Below are 21,173 nucleotides of genomic sequence, written 5' to 3'. Positions count from 1 at the left end.
CATGGTGCATTTGCCTTAGAAATGCCTAATGACAGTACAGTCCAGAGATGAGGAGATACAAATAATAATATTTATGACCACTGTTTATTAAAATGTGTATCTGACACTGTGCTAAGTGCTTTATACACATCCTACATGAAGTGGGCACTATTTTTATCCCCATCTAACAATGGGAGACAATGGTATACTGATAATGTTTTAAAACCACTCTCCAGAAAAAAAAAAATCTTGATTCATAGCATTTGCCAATTTCTGTGGTGCAAATATTCCCATCATGGCTGATTTCAAGTTGTCAACGTGACGTCACTGCACACGGAGTTGGGAAGAGATGAACAGCAGCACACCATTGTGTGGTTTTCCCACCTTACAGACACAAGAGACATAAAGAACCTCAAGAGCACAGAAAACAGTAAAACGTAATGAAATAATGGGGAAGTGACGAGTTTTAAGTATTTATTATGGTTGTTTAATATAATTTATTTGTAACTTTTTATAATGTAATTTTTAATAATCGCTGTGCTTAATAACACACTTGTGAAGTTCCTGAAATTTTGAGAATTGGTTCCTGCCCCCACTGGAAAAAGGCGAAGTAACTTGCACAGCCATTGGACTTCAAGCGCCATCCTCTGAGCCCCAGGGCCGTGTCGCCTTGTCTGTGGATGTCTGCTGTAGGCCAGATACTGTGTCGGCTCCTGTGGAGAATGAAATGTGAATAGATGCAATGGGGGAGGGGTATATAAATAAATGACCATAAGACAATATAATAAATTCTACGCTAGCGTGTGGTGTGCACACTTAGAAAGGATGAGTCAGTCCTATCTCGGGAAATTAGGTGTTTTAAAGGGAGGGTGACACTTAGGCAATGATCAGCAATGGCTGCTGACATCACGAAATGGAGACAACCTGACATTGTGTGCCTCCTAAGGGAAGACCCACCTCCTCCTAGAATGTAGTTATGACGAAAAAACAGGACTCACTCTGGATTTGATTGACTACCTACATTCTACTACCAAATGCAACATATTAAACTACCCTAAGGGACTGAATCAACAAAGTCCAGTCTGTGGGAAACACTACAGGACAAACATTCCAGTTTCTTCTACAAATAAATTGCGAGGAAAAGAATGTATGGATCTTATTGGGACCTTGATTCAAATAAGTTGTAAATAAATTCCCCAACAAGACAGTTGGGGAAATATGAATACTGACTAAATATTTTATGATATGGGGAAAATATTGTTCGTTTTTCAGTTGTGTAGTATTACTGTAGTCATATTTTGTAAGAAAAAAAAAGTTCCTGTCTGGAGACACATATTAAAATATTTATAGATGAAATGATATCCAAGATTTGTTCAAAGTTCTGTGAGGGGGTTTATGTTCAACTGATCTTTGACAAGGATGCCAAGACGATTAAATGGGAGGAAGAATAGGCTTTTCAACAAATGGTGTTGAGACAACTGGACATCCACGTGCAGAAGCATGACGTTGGAGTCTTACCTCACACTGTACACAAGAATTACCTCAGCGGGTCATGGACCCAAATGGAAGAGCTAAAAGGAAACGTAGGAGTAAATGTGGCCTTGAGTTAGACAATAGTTTCTTAGATATGACACCAAAAGCACAAGCAAAAAAGAAAAAAAAATAGACTTCATCAAAATTAAAAACTTCTGTGCTGCACATAATACCATCGAGTGAAAACACAACCCACAGAGTGGGAGAAAATAGCTGCAAATTCTCTCTCTGATAAAAGACTTACATCCAGAATATACAAAGAACTTTTGCAACTCAACAATAAAATGACAAATAACTGAGTTTAAAAATAGCCAAAGGATTTGAATAGACATTTCTCTAAAGAAAGTATACAAATGTCCAATAAACACGTGAAAAGATACTCAGCACCATTAGTCACTAAGGAAAAGTAAATCAAAACCACAATGAAATAGCACTTCATATCCACGAGGATGGCTGTAATTAAAAAGACAGACAATGTGTTGGCAAGGATGTGGAGAAATCGGAACTGTCATGTATTGCTGGCGGGAATGTTGAATGCTGCAGTCACTTTGGAAAACAGTCTGGCAGTTCTCCAAAAAGCTACACATCGAGTTACCATAGGACCTGGCAATTCTACCACCAGGTGAGAAATGAAAACATACGTTCACACAAAAACTTGTACACAAATCTTCACAGCAGCATTGTTCATGATGCCAAAAAAGTAGAAACAATCCAAATGTTCATCAACTTGTTAGTGAATAAATAAAACGTGATATACCCCTACACTGGACTGTTCCTCAGCGGTAAAAGGAATGAAGCACTGATACACGCCACAACACGGGTGAACCTTGAAATTTACGCTAAGTGAGAGAAGCCAGTCACAGAAGGCCACATGTTTGATTATTCTAGTCATATGAAAATGTACGAAATCAGCAAATTTATAGAGACAGGAAGTAGCCCGGTTGTTGTGTACAGATAGAGGGCGGGCTGGGGAGAGGGACTGACTGCGAACCGGGACAGACTTTCTTTCAGGGAGGGAGGAACGTGTTTGAGAATTAGATCATGGTGATGGTTGCACAAGACAGAGAATTTACTAAAAACAGTGAATCGTATACTTTAAGTGGATGAGTTGTATAGTATGTGAATTATATCTCGATAAAGTTGATGTTTAAAAAAAACTTCTATGAGGAGGGGAAGTAAACAGAAATAAGATCAGCCATGGACTGATAACCGCTGAAGATGGGAGATGAGTACATAGGGATTCATAATATTGTTATCTCTACTTTTGTTTACATTTAGAATTTCCTGAAAGAAAAATTGGATACCTAGAGGTGTTTGCTCAAGTCCTTTCTGGCCTCTCCCTGTTCATGGGCTCAGAGAAGGCCATCTGTCCCCTAGATGGGGTGGGGGGTGGGGTGGGGGTTGTTTTACACACAACCCGAGCCACTGCTGGCATCTCCCACCATCTTTCTACTCCATTGACCACTCTGCCCACTCACGAGCAACTTGGCCAACCTCTGCCACAGCCTGGCCTCTGGGTCAACAGTGCACCTCTGCCAGGGCTATGGCCCCCTCCTCCAGACCACTGACCTCTTGTGTGTCTTCCCCTCCAGCCAGTAGGGAACCACCTTCTACTTGTCACTACCAATCCTGTTGGAGGTGGAACCCACAGCAGAACAGCTGAGATCCCAGTGACACACTCTGTTTTTTTTTTTTCCTGAGGAAGATTAGTCCTGAGCTAACTGCTGCCAATCCTCCTCATTTTCCTGAGGAAGACTGATCCTGAGGCATACCATGCCCATCTTCCTCTGCTTTACATGTGGGACGCCTACCACAGCATGGCTTTTGCCCAGTGGTGCCATGTCTGCACCCGGGATGCGAACTGGCGAACCCTGGGCCGCTGAGAAGGGGAACGTGCGAACTTAACTGCTGCGCCACCGGGCCGGCCCCCCAGTGACCCACTCTTGCCTCTGCCCCTCAGCCCTCTCTTTCCCCCATACAGACTCCCTCAAGTGGGAAGCTCAGGCGCACCCTCATGCACACTTAGGCCCCCTGACTCTTTCCTTTCCAGACCCAGCTGCTCAGTCTGGCCTCAATGCTGAACATCCTCCTCCCTCATGGTGCTTCCTGGCTCTCTGTCCTGCCAGCCATTCTCCAGCAATCCCAGCCCAAGCACCGCTCTCAGAGGTTCTGACTCTCAGTGAAGATGAGTTCCCTCCTGTGTGGCTCCTGAGCCCCAAGCAAATCAAGCGATGAATGTGTCTGGGCACTTGTGTCAGGTCCCTGGAGATTTGTGAACAGTTAAAAAGCCCTGGAGAGGCTCTGGAATATTCTACAACAGTTAGGAGTGGGTCTAACCAATTAGGTGGCTCTGCCTGATGTCTCACACCTGTGTGGTCCCTGGCTCAGCCGAAATCCAGAGGTAAAGGGATTTTGGTATGAAATGAAGGGTGGCCTGGGGGAGAGAAGATCGGAGGAGGAAGTGAAGCCAGGTTGGGACAGCAGGGTTGACACATGTGGAAGCAGAATTACTAGGACTTGGTGACCAGTTGCATGTACGGGTTAGGAGATTTCCAGATTGGGGGACCAGGTGAAAGGTGATATCTTTAGCTGGGATAGAAAATAAAAGAGGACCAAATTCAAGCGCGATTGTTGAAGTGAACTCTCTGTGAGTGCCTCGATGCGGGTGGAGGGGCATAGCTGGAAACTGGGCTCCAGAGCTGAGGTGAGCCGGAGACACTGACTAGGAGAAACCGCTGTAGATGCGGCGCCTACGTCCAGGGCGCAGAGGCGTCTCTCAGAGGTCGGGTGGCCATGGGGCCCAGCCTGGGTTTACATCTGCTGTCCTAGTATCTGGTTTACGCTTGTTGTCCCAGTTAACACCTCCTTCACTCTCAAGAGTGTCCCAGTTTGGATGACAAATTATATGGTCACCCACTCAAGAGAGAGACCGCAGGAGAGGGAAAGAAAATTGACTCTAAGTCAGGCCCTTTTTCAATCATTTGCCTCTCCCCGCCTCCCCATCCTCCTACCTCAGACCCTCCATTCCTTCCTCAGACTCCTATATTTTCACCTTTCTCTGTCCTTCCCTTCTGCCACGTTTCTCTCTCCCACGTTTCTAGAGAAGAACCCAGCCTCACCCCACAGACCCAAGTGAGCCTGTCCATCTGGGTTATCCGGAGTCAGACCTCTGTGGTGGCTGAAGGAAGAGAAAGCCTGAGGGCTGGCTGCCCAGCCTTCCCCAGGGGACCGGGGTGAGGAATTCTGTGTGCTGGGCCAGGGCGGGTTGTGGAGTTGGCACTGGCTGGAGGCAGGAGGCCTGAGTTCTAATCACAGCCCTGCTTCTTCCCTGCTGTGTGACCTTGGAGCAAAGCGTTTCTGCTCTTGGAGTCTCCGTTTCTTTCCTCTGCAAAAGCTGGAGATGGAACAAGTGATCTGAAATGTCTCTTCCTGCTGAGAAGTTGAGCTCATCTCATCTGGTGCCGTTTCTCTTGGCGTTCAGGTCATACGATGGGGGTGTCAGTCATCTGGGAAGAGATGGTTTTGTCTGTAGGTGTGTGAGGGTCTCACTGAGGTAGCCGCTGAAGCCCAGAGTCCTTTAAGGACCGGCCTGGGGGCGAAGGCTCACTTCTTGGCGGCCAGATGGCCCCTCGACAGGCCTGCACTAGCCCCTGATCACCTGCAGAAGGCGCTGCAGACCCATCTGGGGCGAAGGGAGCCCTCCGGCCGGGAGGCCCGCCTGAGGCCACCGCAGCTTCTGGGAAGGGCTTCCCAAGAGAAGCTCCGGAGTAGGAGCCGGAGGGGTTGGAAGGAGGAGGTGAGGAGAGCAGAAAAGGAAGAGCGAATGAGGAGAAGGGAATGACAGAAGGGACCGCTTGAGAGAGAGAGAGAGAATGAGAGGGAGGGAGGGAAAGAGAGAGAGAGAGAGAGAGAGAGAGAGAGAGAGGACTCCACCGCCGGTTACGTGCCAGAACCTCAGGGTCCTCATGTGCAGGATGGGAGCGACCACGTACCGTGTGCCGTGTACATGCTGCAGCTACGGCTCACAGGACTTGTGACAATCGGTAAGAGGGTGCTGGGAATTTGGGAAGTGCTCCAGAGTGGGGGCCGAGAGGGTGGTATTAGGCTGCAGTGACAACCAGGGACGGCAGTAGGATTCGTAGTTAAACACGGGTTCGAGTCCAGGCTGCCACTTGACCTCTCTGAGCCTCACCAGTTAATGGGGTGAATGAGGCGGTCTCGCTGGGCTGTGTGAAGCCGGAGGTGACAAACGTCGTAGAGGCAGCGATCGCTGCTGAAATCGCAGCACTGAGTCGAGGCAGGAGCTTTGGGAAGCGGAGGAGGACCGCGCAGGGCGGGCGGCGACTCCCGGAGGCCAGGCACGAGCCGGCGAGGAGGCGCCGCTCCGCGGGGAAGGGAGTCTCGACACGCTCGCGGCGGGGGACGGGCGGCGGGAGGGCGCGGAGGCCGACCCCCACCCCGACTCTGCAGATCCCGCTTCGCGTCGGCCTCGGTGCCCGGCTGTCACCTGGCGCTCGGGGCAAGGCGCGCGAGCCGGCCGGCGGGGAGGCGGGCCTTGGCGGCGGCGCGGGCCGGGGGTGGGGCGAGGGGCGGGGGCCGGCGCCCCGCGGGGAGACCGGCCACGTGACGGCCGCAGCCCGGGCCGGGCGGCCAGGCGGGGAGCGCCGCGGCGGCCCCAGGAGGTGGCGGCGGGCCCGGGAGCCCGGGCCGCGCGGGACTGGCCGTCGGGGCCCCGGACGGCGGCCCCGGGGGCGCCCATGCCATGGAGAAGCTGGCGGCCGGGCTGGCCGGCCTGCGCTGGAGCATGGGCGCCTTCCCGCTCGACCTCATCGTCAGTCGCTGCCGCCTGCCCACGCTCGCCTGCCTCGGGCCAGGTACCGCGGGTCCCGGGAAGGGCGGCTAGGGCTCCCTGGGCCTGCGGGCAATCGGGGACTGTCCAGGCAGGTGCGGGCGGGGCGGGGAGGATGTGGCCCTGCCCTCCCGCTCCCCAGCTGGCACCCCGCACAGCTCCTGGCGCGCCTCTCGCGGAGACCCGGCGCCCATGAGCCGAGGGTGCGTCTCCTCCTGGGCCCCGCGGACGGGAACAGGGACCGAAACCCGGGACAGGGACTAAGGCCGGGTCCCGGACAGTTTTCCGGCCCAGCTGGAGCCCGGAGCGCGGCCGAGCCAGCCCGCCCGCCCCGTCGGTTCATCCCCTTCCCCCCGCCCCCCAGACCTCCCGCCCGGGCCGCGCCCCCCTCCGTCCCTTTGTCTCCGGCCTCTCACCTAGATCCTCCTGCATCCCTTGGGCATCGAACTGTCCTCCCACCGCCGTGGCCCCCTGCCCCGCTCAGCCCCTCTTGGGACCCTTCTTGCACCCTCCTTTCGCGTCCCGGGGAGCAGCGTCTGGTCCCTGGGCGCGCAGGCCACCTTGGGGGGAGGCCCGAACGAGTGAGTCCTCCCGGCGGCCGTGCCCCCAAGCCCCCGGCCCTCCCCTACATCTTGTCCCACTTCTCCTTGGGGTCCGGGATGCTCTGCTGATGGGACCCTGCTTGGGGGCCTGAGAGGGGACGCCTGGAGGCCACGAGGAGCGAGGGGACCGTTTGGGGGAAGGGGGCTGCTTGGCTGGGGGAGGGGCAGGAGCCGGGGCTGGCAGCCAGGCCGGGGGTTTTGTGTGTGAGAAGAATAGGGGTTTGGCCCGCGTTGGCACACTCGCTTCCCTGAATGCTAATGGGGCCCGCGACCACAGGCTCCTCTCCTCTCCGCGGGGCCCGGCAGCCCCTCCTCCAACCGGCGGCGGCGAGGAGACGAATGGGCACAGCGCGCATCACAGTGTCCAGGGAGCCGGCTCCGTGGGAACGTCGGCGCCCCGGCCGTCGGCAGGAGTGCCCGGCAGCCCAGCGTCTTGCTTGGGATCGTCAGCGTGTGGTTCCGAGACTGTCCCTGTCGACAGCAGGGCTGGATGTGTCTACATGTGACTGGGACATGCTGGCCCGAGCTTCTGCCTGGCCACTTCCCACACATCCTCTTTGCATCTCCCCCTCCCGGGGTCCTGTCTGAGCTCCTCCGTCTGGGCAGGCCTCCTTTGACACCCCTCCACCCCTGTCATGTCTCCTACTGCTCACCAGTTACAGTAGTCAGTTTATTGTCTTAACTGGCCTGCAGGCTCCTTGAGGGAGGCATCCTGCCTAATAAAGATGATGGAGGGACTGAATGAATGGATAAGTGAATGAACAACTGGCGTGATAGCCCGGCTGTCTGACTATGATGCTGGTGGCTTTGTTCACCGTGTGAATATGTGATCACAAGTGTGTCTTGAAGTCTTGAAGGTCCCTCTGTGCCTGTGCACTTGGGAGGGGCCCCTTAGTGGGACCATGGGACTGAGTTGTGTCATTGGAGTGACAAGCCCCTGTCACTGTGGGCAGGCGGCTGTGCTGGCTCAGCTGTTGGTGACCATGGCCCATGGCTGTTGGTGTGTGCCCTGTGTAGCTGTGGCCTGTGTCTCTTGGAAAGATGTGCTGGGGCTTCTGAGAGCTCAGGAGGAGGTTCCAGAGTAGGAGAGCTTCCTCTGCCCCAGAGGGTGAGGAGTTGAGGAGAAAGACTCAGACAGGCCCTCCCCCCTCCATGGGAGCTAGCCCCTCCTCGCAGATCCCCGCCTCCCCAAATGCATACACTTCATGGAGCCCCCGGCCATCAGGGTAAAGGTGGCAGAAATTTACTAAGTTGTGTCTGAGGAGGCTGGGAAGGAGGCCTCCCCCACCCCCATCCGCCTACCAGCTGCAGCCGGGAGACGGTCCACTGGCCTCCTGGAAGCTGGGCCAGCCCCTCCTGCTCCCCTGGAAACCGTTGCTGGGGTTGGAGCCTCTGGGGCCCAGGCCCCTCCCAGCACCTCTGCCCCAGTGCAGCTTGCCCCAGGACCAGGCCCCCCCTTCTAAATCCACCCCCTCCTCCAGCCACCATTACTGTGTTCCAAAGCCTGGGAGAGCTGAGAAGAGGCTTCTTTGAGATGGGGTTAGGGAGTACCTGAGACTTTCTCCCCTCCCCTCTGAGTCCCCTGAAGGCAGGAGACTGCCTGTGCGGTGGGTGAAAGAAAGGGGCTGCCCCTGAGAGAGCCAGGTGTCAGCTCCTCTGAGCCCTCCCGTTCTCCTGACCCGCGTGACCCATGGCTCTGGGGGAGCCCTCCCAGCTGGGACCCACAAGGGACAGTCCCTTCTTAGCCTTCTCCGTCCCCCCAACAAGGCCCTCCTTGCCTGGCCTCGGCACTGACTTGGGGGCTGAGAATTCTGCTGGTGTGAGTTTGGGTGGTTTGGAGGCCCAGCTCGAGTGTCTGCTGGTCAGTGGCTCTCCCTTCCTCACCCTGCCCCCAATTGGCTTGCCACTCCGTCTGTGCCAGCCCAGATACCCTCCACTCAGTGCCTCACACTTGCCTGTAATCTCTGTTCACATGTCTTCCACCTCCCTTGGGCTGAAGGGCTCCCGGAGGGCAGGGGCTGGGCTGGGCCGCTGGGGCCCGGGACAGCAGGCAGTCCACTGAATGATGAATGAAGGACAGCGGCTGGGCTGGTTGCTGGGGCCCTGTCAGGAGCCTGAGCCCTGAGAGACGGGGCTCACTCAGCCCGAGGCCACAGCTGGCAGCCTGCCTGTCCCTCGAGCATTGCTGACCTGGACGGGGATCCTGGGGAGCTGCCCCGGGCAGGGTCTTGATGAGGAGGTGAGGAGGTCACCCTGCCTATGCTTTCTGCTCCTCCTAACGTTTTTTTTTTTTTTCTTTCCTTCCTCTGCTATCCTCCTTGCCCCTCCCAGGGGAGTATGCTGAGGGCGTCAGTGAGCGAGACATCCTGCTCATTCACTCCTGCCGCCAGTGGACAACAGTAACAGCCCACACCCTGGAGGAGGGCCACTATGTCATCGGGCCCAAGATTGACATCCCCCTGCAGTACCCAGGTGTGCCCAGCCAGGGACAGATGGCATAAAGCCGGTGGCGGGGGTGGGGTGTGGGCAGGAGGATAGAGGGTGAAGAAGTCTTGGGGGAAGCGGTTGCTGACCAGCCTTTCCTTGGAGGTGCAGGGTGTGCGAGGACATGGCTGGCAGGGTGGTGATTAGAGTTAGGGTTAGGGTTAGGGTCCAGTGGCTTTCATACTGTTCTGTGAGCCCTGGTTTTCTGGTTGCCAACCTTTGATTCACATTTTATTTTAAGATAGATTTTAAAGATTTTATTTTTTCTTTTTCTCCCCAAAGCCCCCTGGTACATGGTTGAGTACTTTTAGTTGTGGGTCCTTCTAGTTGTGGCATGTGGGATACGTCCCAGCATGGCTTGATGAGCGGTGCCATGTCCACACTTAGGACTGGAACCAGTGAAGCCCTGGGCTGCTGAAGCAGAGCGCGCGAACTGAACCACTCAGCCACAGCCTGGCCCTAAGATAGATTTTAAACTAATGATTAAAAGGATATCTGGGGGCTGGCCCAGTGGCATAGCGGTTGGGTTCGAGTGCTCCGCTTCAGTGGCTGGGGGTTTACCAATTCTGATCTCTGGTGTGGACCTACTCACCACTTATCAAGCCATGCTGTGGCAGGCATCCCACATATACAGTGGAGGAAGATAGGCAAAGATGTTAGCTCAGGGCCAGTCTTCCTCAGCAAAAAGAGGAGGATTGGTGGCAGATGTTAGCTTAGGGCTGATCTTCCTCAAAAAAAAAAAAAAAAAAGGATATCCACACTCTCAAATTGCTACAGACCAAACCCTAATCCAGCTAGAGACCTGTGGTGTGGACCGTGAGCTGCCTCCTTAACCCTTTTTTGTACAGACCCTCAAAGAGAACGTCTCCTGCCAGGATCTTCTCAGTACTGTGCAACCAAAAAACTTCAGGCACAAAGGGATGCTCAGCCTGATGCATCTCTCAGCTCGAATCCTGTTTCTCCCAATTTTTGTGTTAAACTCATTTTCAGTGATTGCCTTTAAGTGAATGTTAAAATTTTAGACTTTTAAATAAGGTTATGCTACTGAACTTCAACTTTTATGTCTATATTATATATGATATTGATGTCCTACATGAGATTTTGTTTGAAGAAAGAATTCTGCTGCTAAAAATAAGAAAGCCCTTTAATTTTATGATGAAACAGAGGGCCTAGGAAGGGAAGCGACCTGCCCAGGGTCACACAGGCAGCAGAGCGGGGGCTAGAACCCAGGGATCTTGTCTCCTGGGCTGGAGTCTGCTGTGCCACACCAGGAATGCACAGTTCTTGTCCCCTCTGTGGAGGGATGGGAGTCTGGCTCCATCCCAGAGATGCCCCCATGCAAGCCCAGGACCCCATGGCCTTCCAGACCCCGGGATGAGCATTTTCATCATTCATCCTCCCTGTAACCCGGTGAGAAAGTCCTCTCGACACCATCTAACTCACAAGGAAACTGAGGCTCCAGGAGCTTGTCCAGTTTTGTGTTTTTAACTGCTGATTGGGTCCCCCCGCCCCGCAAAGGTTGGGAACCCTTTGAGCTGGGAAGGCCCACAGTCCCTGCCTCACAGGTACTGCTGCGCCCCAACCCCGGGCCCTGCCTGGGTCTCCCCTGAGCCAGTGGGACAGGTCCAGGCCCTTTACAGGGCTTCTGCTCTTTACAACTGCCCCGAGAAGTTGGTACGCCCTAGTCCCCACACCCCATTTAGAAGATGAGGAAACTCTCTCAAGTGTCTTTCTGACCTGGGCCTGGAGCCCTGAGGGGGCCTGCCCAAGCTAGAAACTTCCCAGCCTCGGTGTCTGGAATTGGTCCAGGGAGAAGTCCCAGGTCTTCTTGGGATAAAAAAGCAAAGATTAGAAAAAGCCCTCACTAAGAGAAATGTGACTTCAAGGACAGCGCCATTTCAGTTGTGTCATGAAAAATCTGGGAAACCAAGGCCCAGAGCCTCCTAGGGAACTACGGGGCCAGGGGACTCCTAGCCTTTTCCCCCATCTCTTTTGGTGCCCCCTGAACGCATGTATACGGTGGTGGTCAGGGGTGACAGCTGGCCTGCAGAGGTGTGGCATCCTCAGCCCCATCTTTCCGGTGGGCGGCGCCCGCCCGGACGGGGGAGGGGCCGGCCCCGCGGGCTGACGAGGGAGCTCTGAGTGCACCGCTCGGCGCTGGCTCCAGCTGATGAATTAATAATGGCGCGGGCGGCCGGCTGGCTGCGGACCCGCCGCGGGGCGGGGGGCGGGCCTCGTGACCGGGTGTCCAGGGAGCCGGGTGACCTGGCTCCTCTGAGGCCGCCCTGCCCGAGGGCCCAGGCGGCCGGGCGCCCTCCCAGTGGTGCCCTTCCCTGTGCGCCAAGCAGTATGCTTCCATTTTACAGATGGGAAAACTGAAGCCCAGAGAGATTAAATCATTTGGCCGAGGTCACACAGCTGGAGGGTGGCAGAGCTGGGATTCAACCAGGCCTGTGCGACTGCAACGTCTGTGCCTTTACCCACCGTTCTTTATGCGGCGGCTGCTCTGGGTCAGGGTCTAGGAGGAGGGGGTGAGAAAGAAGACCGCTTCGGGCTGGAAGGGACCGTCAGGGCCGCGCGAGTGCGTCCTGGGAGGGAAGGACAAGGAGGAGGGGCGGGCCAGGGTGCGGCAGGTCCCGAGAGCCGCAGGGGACCTCGGGGCTCACGTAGGGGGAGGCGGGAGAGGAAGCTGCCCCCGCAGGGCTGCAGGAGGAGGAAGAGGCTTCCAGGGGCCGCGGCATCACTCCCGGGAGGTCTCCCTTCCTTCCTCCGGGCAATAATGACCTGTGTCGGGCTCCCGGCTGCAGTGGAGGGGGTGGCGCTGGCTGCCATGGTTACATCGATCTTCCCCGCCACATCCTCCCCCGGCTTCAGCCCTGACTTGGCTCCAGCTCTCCCCACAGCGGGCAGCGGGCATTTCTCCCTGCCTGGCTGCTTGTGGTTGGGGGCTTTGTGTGTGGATATGGGGGAGGAGACGGGGGGCGGGGGAAGGGGGCTCCTCACTGCTGATGGCCGCAGGCCTGGGCCTCCTGCTCCTTGCTAGGCCCCCTCCGCAGTTCCTCCCTGCTGCCCTCCAGGCTGCGGCCCCTCCGAGGTCTCTTCCCAGCAGGGTCTCAGAGTTGTTAGGGCCGGAGGAGAGACTCCGCTTCACCTTTCTCCTGGGCATTGTCCCTTCTCTTTCTTGGCTCTCATTTCTCTTCCTGCTTAGGTGCTGATGCTGCCGGCTCTACCCTTGGCCCTCTGCTCTTCACACGCTGCACTAGGGGGGGGTCTCAGTCTGGGTTTCTGGCTGGGCTTTGGGGGCTCCCGGGACCCCCGGCACTGTACACAAAATGTTGTGTGTGTTCATGCTAGGACTACACTTTGGGCATTTTTCTGGGAAGAGGATCCCCAAAGGGTTAGGATCCTCTGTTCTTCCTTTTCCCTTCCTTTCCATCTTACCTGCCCCACAGCTGAAGCTGCCTCCTGTGGGCTGGGGACCTTCAGTCTGTTGCTTCTGACCAGGCGTCCCCAAGCCCTGCACCCACATGCTCACTTCCCCAGGAGCACCACCTGGGGCCCTCACTTTGTAGGATTGGCCTCTGTTCCTGCCAGGTTCCCAGTTTTGGTTAAGAGCTCTGCCGTCTCCATTTCTGATCAGGCTGGTGGCCCGAGTCCCCTCCTCTCCTGCCCACCGCTCGTCAGTCACCCCAGTCTGGTGAGTCTCTCTTGCACGCATCTCTTGGTCTGTTCCTTTTTGCTCTTCCCTCAGCCTCTGCCCTGGCTCTTCTCCAGAACGCCTCACTGGGTTATTTACCTGAATGGTCTCCTGTTATCTTACAGATTCAACTCAGATCTTGCTATTTCCCTGCTCAGAACACTCCAGTGGGTCTCATTTCTTATGGAATGAGGTCCTACCGTATGGCCTTCACAGCCTTTCGTAACCCAGTTGCTGTCTTGTGGAGCCCGCCCCTGCCCCGCCCCCGTCCCCCATGTCCTGCCCCCTGGGCACTCACCATTTTGGGCAGGCCGTAGGCCTTGGTGACTCCGTGTCTTTGCTCATGCTGTTTCTTCCACATGGAATGTCCATTCTATAAAACTGTTTTCATTCTCGAGGTCCCCTCAGACTGCTAGGCAGGTTTCCCGCAACTCAGCGGTTCTCTAGCTCTTTCCTCGTGAGTCTGTTGTGGCGCTTGTCACATCTGCCATCATTGGGTGCTCACTGTCACACTGACTATGTCTGAATTTCCTTGAGGGCAGGCTGTTTTATCCAGATTTGCACCCTCTCTCGGGTCTAGCCCAGTGTCTGGCACATAGTGGGGGCTCCATAAATGTCTGTGGAATGAATAATGAATGGACTATGACTGAAGCAACCACCAGGAAGACTCCAGAAGCTAAAGAGTCACCTTGTCTTCTCTTGGTCTGTTGTCCCCTCTCCTATACAAGAGTCTCTTCCTTCTCTGTAAGGCCTGAGAAGAGGCCATCATCCAGATGCCATGGGGGTTCACAGGCTGTTTTTGTCCTCATGTAGGTAGGCACATAAAAGGGGTCATTCTTTGAAGTCTGTGTCTGCTGGGGACATCTGCTGAGCCAGCTAAAACATGGCCCTGGACTGCAGGTTGGGAAAGCCTCATCTGAGGGCAGCGGCTTTGCTGGTTCAAGTCAGAAGCCTCTGGGACAGTGGGACAGATGTTGGACCAGGGCAGGGTCTGGGAACAGAGCTGGGGTCTGAGCGGCTCTCTCGGGGCCCCTGCTCTGCCCAGTGCATTGGTGTGGGTCAGCAACCCAAGGTGGATACAGTGCATGCCAGATCCAGGCAGGGCCCAAGATCCTCTGCTCCAGCCCCCTCAGATGAGGACCCAGATTGGGGAAGGGACTTGTCTAGGGTCACAACAAGTCAGAGTGGGGCTGGGACCAAGCTAGGAGCCAGCACCTCCAATGCCACACTGATGCCTGGTTGGAGGCCAGTTCTGTGTCCACGTGTTTGGATACCAGTTTGCGTGTGGGTTTCTTTGGGCAGGCAGCTGCTAGCTTCATCATGCACCCACATGCTCTCCACGGGGTGAGGGCTGGGCTCCAGTTGCTAGGATCTGTGCTTACCTCCCTGTTGAAACTCACGCCAGCTGACCAGCCCCTTCCACCCATGCTAGTGCAAACCTACTCTTCTGCCCACCTGAGTTCCAGGGGGGCCGGCTGAGATGAGGGTAACAAGAAGTAGGGACCGTGAGGGCTCTCGGGACACAGGCCAGGCTTCCAGCAAGCAGGCCTGCCCTAGCCTCCTGTGTTCCCTCCTGTGCAGGGAAGTTCAAGCTCCTGGAGCAGGCCCGGGATGTGCGGGAGCCAGTGAGGTACTTCAGCAGCGTGGAGGAGGTGGCCAGCGTCTTCCCTGACCGCATCTTTGTGATGGAAGCCATCACCTTCAGTGTCAAGGTCAGTCCTTCCCGCACCAGCATGGCGCCGCTGTGCTACCCCTTTCCCTGAGGGCACCGCTGACGCTGGTTGGAGGGTTGCCCTTAGGGTCCAAGAGGCGGACGGTGTCCATGTGGCTTCTGGCAGCCCCTCGAGGGCCTTTGGCACAATCTGGCCATGTCAGAAGAGCAGGGAGTATGACCCACTGGACAGAAGAACTTCCTGGAAAAGGTGGTGAAGCAGGAGGAAGTGTGTGTGAGGGTCACGGCTGGGACCTGGAGACCTTTCAGGGCTGCCTGTCCTAGCGTCCACTGGTAAGGGTGGTGGGAATGGGACACACAGTGCAAACAGTGCCCCTCTTGTGTACAGATAGCTCTGTACTGTTTACAAACCCTTTTTTTGTCCATCAATTCATTTCTCTTCACAATAGCCTTGTTGAATGGGTGGAGCTTTATATCGCCCAAACTGTAAAGATGATAAAAATGGCTATTTATTGAATATTTTCAAAATATGTCATTGTACATAGAGTCTGTTTAATCCTTACAGCAGCTCTTCCAAGTAAGAGTTATTACATGAAGTAACTTAAGCCCCAAAGGTAACTCATTCAAGGTTGCAGAGCCCCCGCCGTGGCCTCTCCGGGATGGAATGCGGATCTCCCCATCCCGTGCTCTGGATCTGATCCCGGCCCTGGGAAAGCCCCAAGAGGAGGGCTGCGCTGGGTCCGGAGGGCCTCGCAGGGTTAGCTTTCCCTGGGGCCCTGGCTAAGGCCTCGCCCTGTTTCTGGGATCCCCAGGTGGTGTCGGGCGAGTTCAGCGAGGACAGCGAAGTGTACAACTTTACGCTGCACGCGGGCGACGAGCTCACTCTCATGGGCCAGGCGGAGATCCTGTGCGCCAAGACCTCCAAGGAGCGCTCGCGCTTCACCACCCTGCTGCGCAAGCTGGGCCGAGCCGGGGCGCTGGCCGGGGTGGGCGGCGGCGGCCCGGGGGGCGCGGGGGCCGCGGGCGGCGGCGGGGGCGCCAGGCCCATCAAAGGGAAGATGCCCTGCCTCATCTGCATGAATCACCGCACCAACGAGAGTCTGAGCCTGCCCTTCCAGTGCCAGGGCCGCTTCAGCACGCGCAGCCCCCTGGAACTGCAGATGCAGGAGGGCGAGCACACGGTGCGCGCCATCATCGAGCGCGTGCGGCTCCCGGTGAACGTGCTGGTGCCCAGCCGGCCGCCGCGCAACCCCTACGACCTGCACCCGGTGCGGGAGGGCCACTGCTACAAGCTGGTCAGCATCATCTCCAAGACGGTGGTGCTGGGGCTGGCGCTGCGCCGCGAGGGCCCGGCGCCGCTGCACTTCCTGCTGCTCACCGACACGCCGCGCTTCGCGCTGCCGCAGGGCCTGCTGGCCGGGGACCCGCGCGTCGAGCGCCTGGTGCGCGACAGCGCCTCCTACTGCCGCGAGCGCTTCGACCCCGACGAGTACTCCACGGCCGTGCGTGAGGCCCCCGCCGAGCTGGCCGACGACTGCGCGCCCCCGCGCCGCGCGCGCCTCTGCCTGCCCGCGCCCCCGCGCGCCCCCGCGCCCGCCCGCGTGCCCGGCTCCTCCGGCGACGGCGAGCAGGAGTACGTGAGCCCCGACTGGGCCGGCGCGCCCGAGCCCGCCGCGCCGCCCGCCGAGATCCCCTACGAGGAGCTGTGGACGCACCAGGCGCCCGAGGGCCTCGCCGAGGGCAGCGTCCGGCTGCCCCCGGGGCCCGACCTCATCTCCTTCGGGGCCGCCGGGCCGCCCCGCCTGGAGCGCGAGGCGCCGCCTCCTCCCGTGCCTCCCAAATCCGAGGCGGTGAGTGGGCGCGGCCGACGCGAGAAGGCTGGGAGCCGGGGCGCTGCTCTGTGCGCTCTGTCCTCCAGGGAGCTGGCCCGCCACGGGGCAAGGTTCGGGCCTGAAAAGCAGGCTCTCCTTGGCCCAGCCTCCGTATCTCGGCCTCCAGCCCCTGGAGTGTGTGGCAGAGGGAGGTAGAGGTGTGCGGGAAGCCCAGAAGGAAAAGGGGAAGGAGACGCAGGAGCATTTGTAGTAAAGCAGACCAGGGATGGCGGCGCTGGGGGTTGTGGGACAAAAGGCCAGTGGTCCCTAGCCCCAGAGAATTTGGGATGAGCCCAGAAGAGCGTTACCCAGAAGGTTCCACAGAACAGGAGTCCTTTAAGTTGGCCAGTGAGAAGGTTCCATGGTGAAATAAGTTTAGAAAATGTGTGTATGGTTTCCAGGCTTCCCCCTCCTCACTTGGGAGCCACAGAGCGTGGGTATATTAAAGGCTCTGAGAAGTCCTGCACTGAGGAAACCTGTTTATCTGTGTTCAGTGCAGAATTTCCCAACCATACCTGTCCACAGAATATGGACAACACCTGTTAACATCCGGTGGCATCCACTCTATTTGACCTATAAGGAAGGGATCCAGATGGCAGATACTTTTCCTTCTTTTTCTCTGCCCACCATACTTTTTTCCTCTTCTTTCTCTCCTTTTCCTTGAGGAGGGGATGGTCTTCTTATCTGATTGTTTTTGATCTCCTTCCGTTTTCTTTTTCTTACGTTCATGATGGATTTCCAAGGCCATAGGAGACAGTGTTGGTGTTGTGGGTTCTCCATGAGTGAAAAAGGCTGGAGAGACTGGAAGGAGTTGGGGAGTGGGGGGCTGGGTGAGGAGTGGGGTGTAGGGCAAGGCAGCCTCTTGGCAAAGTGGGGCAGAGTGTCAGTCCCAGACACCCCCCTGCCCAGCTGCTTAGGAAAGGGAAGATAAGGAGTGTCACCTGCTTGGGGACGGGGTGAGTCATGGCCCTCTGCTTGCAGGTGAAGGAGGAGTGCCGCCTGCTCAATGCCCCTCCTGTGCCTCCCCGGGGTGGCAATGGCAGCGGCTGGCTCTCGGGCAGCCCCCCGGTGCCCCCGCGCTTCCCTAAGCTGCAGCCTGTCCACTCTCCCAGCTCCAGCCTCTCCTATTACTCCTCTGGCCTCCAGGATGGGTGAGTCCCTTCCTTCTCTTGGTTCTGGGTCCTCCCAAGGTGGACTGGGGCAGGGGAGGGTGGGGAGGGCACCAGTGCTGAGGAGGAGGAAGACTGCAGGCCTGGGGCTTCAGAGGGTACAGGTCTCTGAGCAGGAGCCAAGGCTTTGCGGTCTGGCGTCTGGGGGCCTGGGACCCAGTCCCTTGCTCTCCACCTTCCTGCTGCAGTTTGCCCCTTTCCTAAAGGATGTGGATCGAATGGGAGCATTGCTTTGGTTTCCTCCAGACTGGGATCTGCCACAGGATGGCGTGCTCCCTGCTATTTAAAAATGTTTATGTAACTCCGTTTAGTTTAATTTTTCCTGGGGTGGGGGATGCCAGAAGAAAGAATAGGGCAATCCCAGAGGGTCTCAGGCCTTGGGGGCTGGGGTACAGGCCAGTGTTGCTTGGCAGCTTCTCTGACCTGGCAGAGCAGTGGTTGTGTCGTGTGTGTGACCTTGTTGCATCTCCCTCTTGCTCGGCCTTACCCTTCTGTGCATGTCTGTCTCTGCCCACAGGGCAGGTTCGCGCAGTGGCAGTGGCTCTCCGTCACCAGATGCCTACTCCCTCTATTGCTACCCATGCACCTGGGCAGACTGCAAGGTGGGCGAGTCTTCCAGCCGCCCACCCCCGGGACCCTTGCCCTCAACCACACAGCCAAGCCAGGCCTCCCGGGCCCTCGCAGAGCCCCTGAGCAGTCGAGCTGCCTCCCTCTTGGGGGCTGACACCCCTGTCAAGGCCTACCACAGCTGCCCACCTCTGTTCAAGCCCTCTCACCCCCAGAAACGCTTTGCTCCGTTTGGAGCTCTCAATCCCTTTTCCGGGCCTGCCTACCCCTCAGGCCCTTCAGCGGCTTCCTCTTCTGGGCCCACAGCCACCTCGGGTCCCCTGACTACCTCCAGCCCTGCTTATTCCCCAGGCCCAGGCTCGCCAGGCCAGGCCTATTCAGCTGCTCCCACCTCTTCCTGCCCCACCTCCTCCTCCTCTTCCTCTGAGTGGCAGGAAGCAGCCCCGGAGCCCTTCGATCCCTTTGAGCTGGGGCAGGGCAGCTCCCCGGAGCCTGAGCTGCTGCGCTGTCAGGAGCCCAGAGCTATGGGGGCATCCGGGCCTGGACCCTGCCTTTCGCCACTTGGACCCTCCAAGGCCTTTGAGCCCGAAGGTTTGGTGTTGCGGCAGGTTCCTGCCCCACTGTCACCAGTGGCCCTGCAGGGGCCCGAGGCAGGCGGAGCACGACTCCTTCTCACCCAAGGGCGCCTAGAAGGGCCTCCTGCCAGTCCCCGGGATGGGGCGACAGGCTGGGGAGGCCGGGATGCCTCCCCCTGGCAGCCCCCTGCTGACCTGTCTGCGCTCTCCCTGGAGGAGGTCTCTCGAAGTCTGCGTTTCATTGGGCTCTCAGAGGATGTGGTGAGCTTCTTTGCCCGAGAACGCATCGATGGCAGCATCTTCGTGCAGCTCAGTGAGGACATCTTGGCAGACGACTTCCACCTCACCAAGCTGCAGGTCAAGAAGATCATGCAGTTCATCAAAGGCTGGCGGCCCAAGGTCTGACCTTCCCAGCTTGTAGCTGCACAACTGGAATGCTGGCACAGAGGCCCTGGGGGCCAGCCCTGGCTCTGCAGGGGGACAGCACCCCCAGAGGAGGGTCCTGCCTGTGGGGAGAATCTATGCCAAGACTGAGGCTGCTAGGCAGCCACTCAGAGTGAGTCCAAGGGAGACACACTTGGAAATGGAGTCCTCTGGGGCCGGATGCCTGCATGGGGACGTCTTGCCTTTGAGTGTGTAGAGGACGTGGAGAGGGGGCTGGAGGCACCAGCGCCACCCTGGCCTGGTGACACGTTGCTGCGATTCCCATGAGGGGAGTCAAAAGACCTGACACCTTCCCGTGCCCTGCTACAGAGCTTCACAGACATCTTGCACTTCTCAAGCATGTAGGTTCAGGTTAAAGGGAAGGAGGTGGCCCGTAATTTAAGCACAAATTCCTAAGTGCCCTCTCTCCTCTGTGCTATGTGGGCTTTTGGCTAAGCTGCCCCAGAGTCGGTGTGCCGATTTCCCTGTCTCTGGGATGCCCTTCCTTCCCCCGCTCTGCTCCACCACAAATGAGGTCCCTGGCCCTGAGCACGGGTGTATCATTTACATGCCTTGCCACTGCACCTCAGAGGCACCTCTGGGTTCTGGCTCGTGGGTGACGACTTTGGAAGAGCTCTGCTGTTGACCTGCTTGCCTGGTTAGGGAGGCAGATGCCCCCTGGCGTCTCTAATGCCCTGGCCCTGCCCTGAGCTCCCTGCAGCTAGCCCTCCATCCTGCCGGCTTGGGTCCTGTCTGCGAAGACTGTCTGTGGAAGAGCAGGTAGATTGAGGTCCTTCATTCAGAGGCAAGTGGCCTTCAATCACTGCCACTTCCACCGGTCTCCCACCCCCATCACTTGACTCCGGCCAACACTGGGTGTGTCCTTCTCTGGTTTTCTGTCACTGGCGCAGGTGGGACGGGTGAGAAAGCAAGCACAGTAGCTTGGGAAAACCTGCCTTTTCCACCTCCTCCTAGAGCTCAGTCCTCCTGTGCTTGTTCACTGTTTCCACTCAGGTCTGTGTGGCCTAGATCTTGAGCCTGGAGATCTGCTTGGCACCAACCAGAGCAGGCTGGCCAATGTATACAACCACCCATCCCCCGGTGCTGTTCCCTACTCACCCACCCAGAGCCACACTGATTCTTCTGCTTGTGCCCACTGGCATCAGGCCTGAGGCACCAGCCTTCTCTCCTGCCTTACCTAGCCTACCTAGATATTTATTTTCTCCATTCTTCTGTCTTGAGTAGCGAAGCCATGCTGGAGCTCATGCCCCAGGCAGGCTGCCTCTGCTCTGAGGGAAGGGGAGTCAGGAAGTAGAGCACAGAAACTGTGACACTGAGACATTTGGTTTCCTTGCCAGTCACTTAATGAATCCTTGAGGACTAGGGAAATAAATGCTAGACCACTGAAGAATAGTGCAAGTGGAATTCTGGGCGTCAGCTCCTTTCTTCTTTTGGAGGCCATGGGGACCGACAGGCATAATGTATATGCTCCGGGCGGAAGGTCTTTGGAATGGTGTGTGCACGCAGCTCGTTCGTATGTTCCAGAGGCAGCTGGTAGTGCTGGCCCTCATTCCCTTCCGAAAGCCCCTCACCAGCCCCTACCCTACCGGAACCTGCCAACTCCCACTGATGTTTCAGCGTAACTCACATCTACCTAATGCTGCTGAGCAGAAAGACCTGACTTAAGCTCCATGCCATTTGCCAGGGAGGGCCCAAGTTTAACTTCCTGCACTGGCCGAATGCTCGCCTTGA

General features: G+C 57.0%; 1 protein-coding gene and 1 long non-coding RNA gene across 4 annotated transcripts; one reads left to right on the top strand and one right to left on the bottom strand.

The window, feature by feature from the left end:
* Positions 1-425: 425 nt before the first annotated feature.
* Positions 426-7,053, bottom strand: LOC139075596 (uncharacterized). Its single transcript, XR_011526186.1, has 3 exons — positions 6,778-7,053; positions 4,632-5,018; positions 426-692 (listed from the first exon to the last, which is right to left on the bottom strand). It is a non-coding gene; the product is annotated as an uncharacterized lncRNA (long non-coding RNA).
* On the top strand, positions 5,401-20,846 carry GAREM2 (GRB2 associated regulator of MAPK1 subtype 2). 3 transcript variants are annotated; one of them, XM_070573093.1, is made up of 6 exons: positions 5,401-5,555; positions 9,295-9,435; positions 14,726-14,856; positions 15,629-16,666; positions 17,669-17,838; positions 18,374-20,846. In XM_070573093.1, the coding sequence occupies exons 1-6, from the start codon at positions 5,519-5,521 to the stop codon at positions 19,401-19,403; spliced, it is 2,547 nt and encodes an 848-aa protein (XP_070429194.1). In that variant the 5' UTR covers positions 5,401-5,518; the 3' UTR covers positions 19,404-20,846. The 3 variants fall into 3 exon arrangements, with proteins under 3 accessions (XP_070429194.1, XP_070429193.1, XP_070429195.1); XM_070573092.1 differs by lacking the exon at positions 5,401-5,555 and adding an exon at positions 6,140-6,386; XM_070573094.1 differs by lacking the exons at positions 5,401-5,555; positions 9,295-9,435 and adding an exon at positions 13,047-13,144.
* Positions 20,847-21,173: the final 327 nt, after the last annotated feature.

This window comes from Equus przewalskii, chromosome 14 (assembly GCF_037783145.1).
Source record: "Equus przewalskii isolate Varuska chromosome 14, EquPr2, whole genome shotgun sequence".
In the NCBI taxonomy this organism is placed as follows: Eukaryota; Metazoa; Chordata; class Mammalia; order Perissodactyla; family Equidae; genus Equus; species Equus przewalskii.
Note: the sequence above shows the minus strand (reverse complement) of the source record. Positions and strands in the feature narration are given on the sequence as shown.